This window comes from Otolemur garnettii, unplaced genomic scaffold (genome assembly GCF_000181295.1).
Source record: "Otolemur garnettii isolate 467f Iridium unplaced genomic scaffold, OtoGar3 scaffold00075, whole genome shotgun sequence".
Classification (NCBI taxonomy): domain Eukaryota; kingdom Metazoa; phylum Chordata; class Mammalia; order Primates; family Galagidae; genus Otolemur; species Otolemur garnettii.
In genome coordinates this window covers 1,269,407-1,274,751 of record NW_003852470.1, presented here as the reverse complement: position 1 = coordinate 1,274,751, position 5,345 = coordinate 1,269,407, and the positions used below count along the sequence as shown (strand labels likewise).

The following is a 5,345-nucleotide window of genomic DNA, read 5'->3' as shown; positions in this document are numbered from 1 at the left end:
CATCCATCCACCCTCCGTCCACTCACTCCTCCATCCACCCACTTCTCCCTCCATCCATCCATCCTCCATCCACCCACTCCTCCATCCATCCATCCATCCTCTGTCCACCCACTCCTCCTCCATCCAAACATCATCTCACACTCATTGACCTCTTCTATCCCCTCTGAGCAAGGCTGTGTATTGACAGGAATCCCTTATCAGCTTTCCTGCCCCTCACCCAGGGCAGAGCAGGGAGATGCTTTCAGCAGGGAGGCTCTCTTGGCTTTGGAGGTACCTAGGGCTTCATCCAAGCCACAGGTGGCAGAAGAACCACAGCACAACAAGGAGGGCTATTGGCATGACAAGTTCTGGAGTCCAACTGGACATCAGCCCCCATATGGGTTCTAGGGAACCTTACTGGGCAGCCCTCTTATTCACAACTGGAGAAACTAAGGCTGCAGAGGCACCTGCCTAGGGTCATGGAGCTGGTATAGTGGCAAAGGAAGGGGCACCCAGCTCTGGCTGCTCCTCCCCAGCTCTGTAGCTGTCCACCTGAGGAAGCCACTGCTTTGTGACCTCCCTGGAGCCATCATGCAGCCTCTGAGGTCATTCTTTACTGAGGACAGAGAAGTCTGGGAGCAGGAGGTTTTACTCTCAGGACACTCTGTGGAGACTCTCGGCAGCTTTGGCCCATGGGCCATGGAGTGTCCCTTCAGGTCTGACTGTGCACTTGTTGTTGAGCAAATGTCACATGCATGTCATGACCCAGGACTGTGCTCCATGGAGCCTGAGCTCACAGGTCCCCTCCTAGAGCACAGAGTGGCCCAGCTTGTGAGGAAGCAGATGACTGTCACTTCACAGCCAGTATAGAGCTGCTGTGCCCAGCCTGCCTCCAGTCTCGTCAGGTGGACACCTGAGACCCAGAGCATCTCCCAACTGCCTCAGTTTCCCTAGGATCCAGGACCAGAAGAGAGTGGAGTGGCTGGGGGTGCTGAATGGGTGCCCACCCTCCCTGGCAGGCAGTGGCACGCTCGCTGCACCTGGGCTGCAGAGGGGGCAGGACAATTGGGGAACAGCAGGGCCAGAGGGCAGAGCAGACAGCATTTTGCCAGGGCTGTGGCATTTGGACGTCGCCACTACCCAGAGGGAGTCAGAGGGCTGGGCTGCCAGCGGGAGGGATGCTAAAGGCCTTCAGCCTGACATTGCCATGTCTGGGTAGATCCCCCAGTCACCCTGAAGCCACTGAAACTTCTAGGAGAAGGTTGTGGCCCTCTAGCCCTGCCCTGGGGGAGGAGAATGGCAGACCCTGCCTCTGCTTACGGTGGCCAGTCAACAACTTCCCTGTGGGAGACACTGGTGCTGACTTTGGGGGTGGGAGGCCTGCCAGTGGCACCTGTCCTTAGGAATTCACTCTGAGGGAGAGACTGCACAGCAGGGCTTTCTGAGTGACTTGGACCTGAGTCAGGGAAGTTCTAGGGGTGGGGTGAGGACCCCACACCTGGCTGTCCCATGAGTTTGGGCTGAACATCCCCGGTCTTAGTGCAAGTGCAATTAGGGTCTGAGCATATGATGTGTCTGCACACTGGGAGGGTGCACCCTCGGCTCTAAAGCTAAACTCGCCCTGCCCGGAAGGAGCACCAGGACCCCTTAGGAGGAAGAATGACTGAGACATGCAGAAGAAAGAGGGAGCCCACCAGAGCAGGGACATCTCACATCTCCAAATACTCCTACCTTCCTGGCACCATTCATAAGCAGTGCCTTCAGGCTAACAATTTATGGCTGAGTATGCCAAGTCCTGGCTTAAACCACGTGGGGAACAAGGCAGAGCATGGACAGATCAGTCGCTGGTCCAGTCGCCACCTGCTGTGCTGAGCTGCACACACGCCACTTTGCCTCAGCTGGGCCCAAGCCTAGTGGTTTCCTGCAGAGAGAGGGACAAGTGGATGGCGCCTAAGGGCACAAGGTCCAGAGTTGAGGGCACACATTCATCATAGCATCTGGGAGCTGAGGCCCTACCCCTCACATCAGCATCACAGTGCGGCCATCATCCACCCCCAACCCCACCCCAGGCACTGCCTCTGACTGTCCCTGTGCTCTGCTTTTTGGTGCAGAATCTGACCAATGAGGAGCAAGTGGTCGTCATACAAGCCAGGACAGTCCTGACCTTGGCAGAAAAGGTAACAGCAGCTTTTGGAGGTTGCTCGGGAGAAGGAGGGGCTTCTGGGGTCTCCTGCCCTACTCAGCTCAGAGAAGGTACTTCCCTGGGAGGGGGTCCACCAAAACATGTCTGCTGGGGAACCTGGCACACCTAGGTCCCACAGCACCCCCTGTACACCTTTGCAAAGGATAGATGCAGCTGGACTTGGCCCTGCCACCAACCCTACCTCAGTTTCCTCCTAAAGGCTGGAAGGTATAGTGGGTCTGGGTGTTCTCTGTCCACCTGCCATACCCTCTTCTGCCTGATGGGCCAGGCCTCCTACAGCCAGAGAAGGGAGGCTCAGGGCACTGTACAGGGGTCTATTATCTCCTCCCCCAGGAGAATGTGGAGGGCAAGCTGCCCAGATACCAGGCAGTGCATAGAGTGGGGCCTGGGCCTGGTCTGCCCCTGGTATGCAGGGCTCATGCCACCAGTCCAGCCAGACTCCCTGGAGGGGGCCAAGCTCTCCTCTGCCCAAGGAAGAGAGAAAGAGAGGAGATCCAGGCCACCCTCGCTCCTCTCCTGCTGTCTCCACAGCGCTGGGGTAGGGGACAGCATTGGTGCCTGTGTGGGTGACCCAAGGGGTCACTGTCCTGCCTGTTCTGTTTGTCCCCAGTGGCTGCAGCAGATTGAAGAGACAGAGTTGGCACTGCAGCGGAAGATGGTGGATCTGGAGAGCGAGAAGGTTGGTGGGGTGTCCTGCGTGGCCTTGCAGCATGGTGTGGCTGGTGGGATGCCTGAGGCTAGACATGTCCCCTTGTGCTTCAGGAGCTGTTCAGTAAGCAGAAGGGATACCTGGATGAGGAGTTGGACTACAGGAAGCAGGCCTTGGACCAAGCCCACAAGGTGAGAAACATGCTGCTGCTGCTCCCCATGCCGAGTTGTTCACGTGCTCAGTGGCGCCCCTCAGGTCCCGTGTAGTCAGGAGGCAGGCCTACTCAGGAGATGCTCAGGCTCAGTGAGGGTCGCTCCCTGCCTTTCCCCCTCTGAGACGCCAAGCAGATGAGCAGAACTCACAGGGATATTTGCAGTGAGGTGATAAGGTGGAATTACTGAGAGAGAGTGTGTTAGTAAATTACAGCAGTGCCTCCATAGCGGACCACCTCCCTACGCTGGCCTAATTTCGCAGACCAGAATGCACCACATGTATGGTGCTCCTGTTGCCCACTTCGCCTATCGGCCAGTGTGTCATAGTCCCTTGGTGGTCAACTTACAGAGGTTCTGAACTCCTCTCTGAGGACTGTGCTTCTCTCCACTGACTCTGGGAGAGATGCGGGTTGCAGCTGTGCTGTGCACATGGCCGCCCTTGGCACACTGTTTCTCCCTGCTAATAAGCCTGAATGTCCATTTGGGGTTAACACTGGGATTCAAGAGAGTCTCCTTAGATTCTTATTTACATCACCATGAATCAGTCCTCACTGAAATCATTTGAGGACATGAAAAGAAATTTCATTTGAACTTCAAACAGCCTTTCTGTTTCACGCTGCTGCCCAGAACCCAGATTGAGTGTCGTGACAGATCAGCCTAGCAAAGCAAGACTGGGGCCGCACAGCTGGGAGCTTCCAGAGGGCTCAATGCCTCACTTCCTTCCCAGAGGCTGGTTAGACTCACGTGCCAGTGCCACCGTGTGGGCTGTGACTCTGCCTCCCCGACTACCGAGTCGTCTTTGGCAGGGAGTTTGTCATGGTGCTAGTTCAGCAAAGCCACCCAGTGGGCCATGAGGTGGCCTCAGGGTGGCTGAAGGCAGATGCGGGTGGGGTTTTGGAGCCCAACAGTGCTGAGCTTAGCCCGTGTGGCCACTTGCCAGTCAGGAGACCTAGGCCAGTGACTCAGACCCTTGTGGTAAATAGGTATATTAATTCTCATCTCCTGGAGATGTCAGGAGAAAAAAAGTGTTGTATGGAAAGTGATCGTGACGCTTCACCAGCCGTGACCCTTGCTACCCACTGTGGGAGCTGCAGCTCCACAGTCCTGCTCTCCCATCGGGGCCCAGTGAGGTGGGGGCTCTGCTGGAGCTGAAGGGGGGCTTCCTGGGGACTGGGGATGCTTCCTCCACTCAGTAGGTTTTCCAGTGGGGGTGGGGCATGAGCAGGGGGAGAGGACGGTAGACTTCTGACCTTAGGTCCGTCCACAGCTTCCTTGCCCACCTTACATTGGTCAGGACAGTGATAGCTGTGTCCACCATGCAGGGCTCCAGCCACTTCTTAAATGCTATAGCACCTCCTTGAGGCCATAGTCATCATTAACTTGCAGTGATAGGAGGTGCAGCTCTTTAAAAACACCTGCCCAGGAGTCCCAGGCTCTCCAGAGCTGCCAATTGGTTCTTTTCTTGGACCTTCATACACAGAACAGAAAGGACTAAACCTATGCTGTGGGATGAGAACACACTACAGTTAGGCACAGGTAACTTAAGCACAGAAACTGACCTAGTCCTAAATGCTATTTCGAGTATCTGTGTGACTTGGTATATACATCCTGTCCTCTGCTGGGGACGGGGACACCAGTGGCTGCTCTACTCGGTTTTTGACAGCCAACTGCTCCTGAGAAGAAGGACTTGTTCTATTTTGTCTGATGAAGCTAAGATGAGCTCAGGACATTTCTAGGTGAAAAACTAGGCTTGAGAAACAGATTCCTCTGTTAGAAGTCACCTGTACTCACCAAGGTCGCTGCTCTACCCTGTGGTTGCATCAGCAGTTACCTGTCTCCCTGCTGTACCCCTGCCACAAAAGGGAAGGTACCACTCAGACCATGCTCAGCCCTGCATGGTGGACAGCCAAGAGTCATCACCACCTGGGCACTCAGCCAGCAGGCAAGGCCTGGCCTTCATGCCTAGGGAGACACTAGCTTAGCCACTCAGAGCAGAGGAAAGCTGTCCTGGATGAAAATGCTCATTTCTGGAGACTGGATCAGTCTGGGAACGCTAAGAGTGATGCTGGTGATGGTGGTGGTGATGGTGATGATGGTGGTGATGCTGGTGATGGTGATGATGGTGATGACGATGATGGTGATGGTGATGATGATGGTGGTGATGGTGATGATGATATTAGTGGTGACAATAGTGCTGATGGTGATGGTGGTGGTGATGCTGGTGATGGTGATGATGATGGTGATGGTGGTGGTGGTGATGGTGGTGATGGTGACGATGGTGGTGATGCTGGTGATGGTGATG

General features: G+C 55.4%; 1 protein-coding gene across 4 annotated transcripts in view; it reads left to right on the top strand.

Annotated features, from left to right (window-relative positions):
• The window catches only part of JAKMIP3 (Janus kinase and microtubule interacting protein 3), a 58,157-nt gene that overhangs the window by 41,539 nt on the left and 11,273 nt on the right, over window positions 1–5,345 (top strand). For all 4 annotated transcript variants that reach the window (XM_023515647.1, XM_023515646.1, XM_003794054.1 and 1 more), the window contains 3 exons: window positions 2,091–2,156; window positions 2,793–2,861; window positions 2,945–3,022. In XM_023515647.1, coding sequence (XP_023371415.1) covers window positions 2,091–2,156; window positions 2,793–2,861; window positions 2,945–3,022 — 213 coding nt within the window. The remainder of the gene's footprint in view (window positions 1–2,090; window positions 2,157–2,792; window positions 2,862–2,944; window positions 3,023–5,345) is intronic.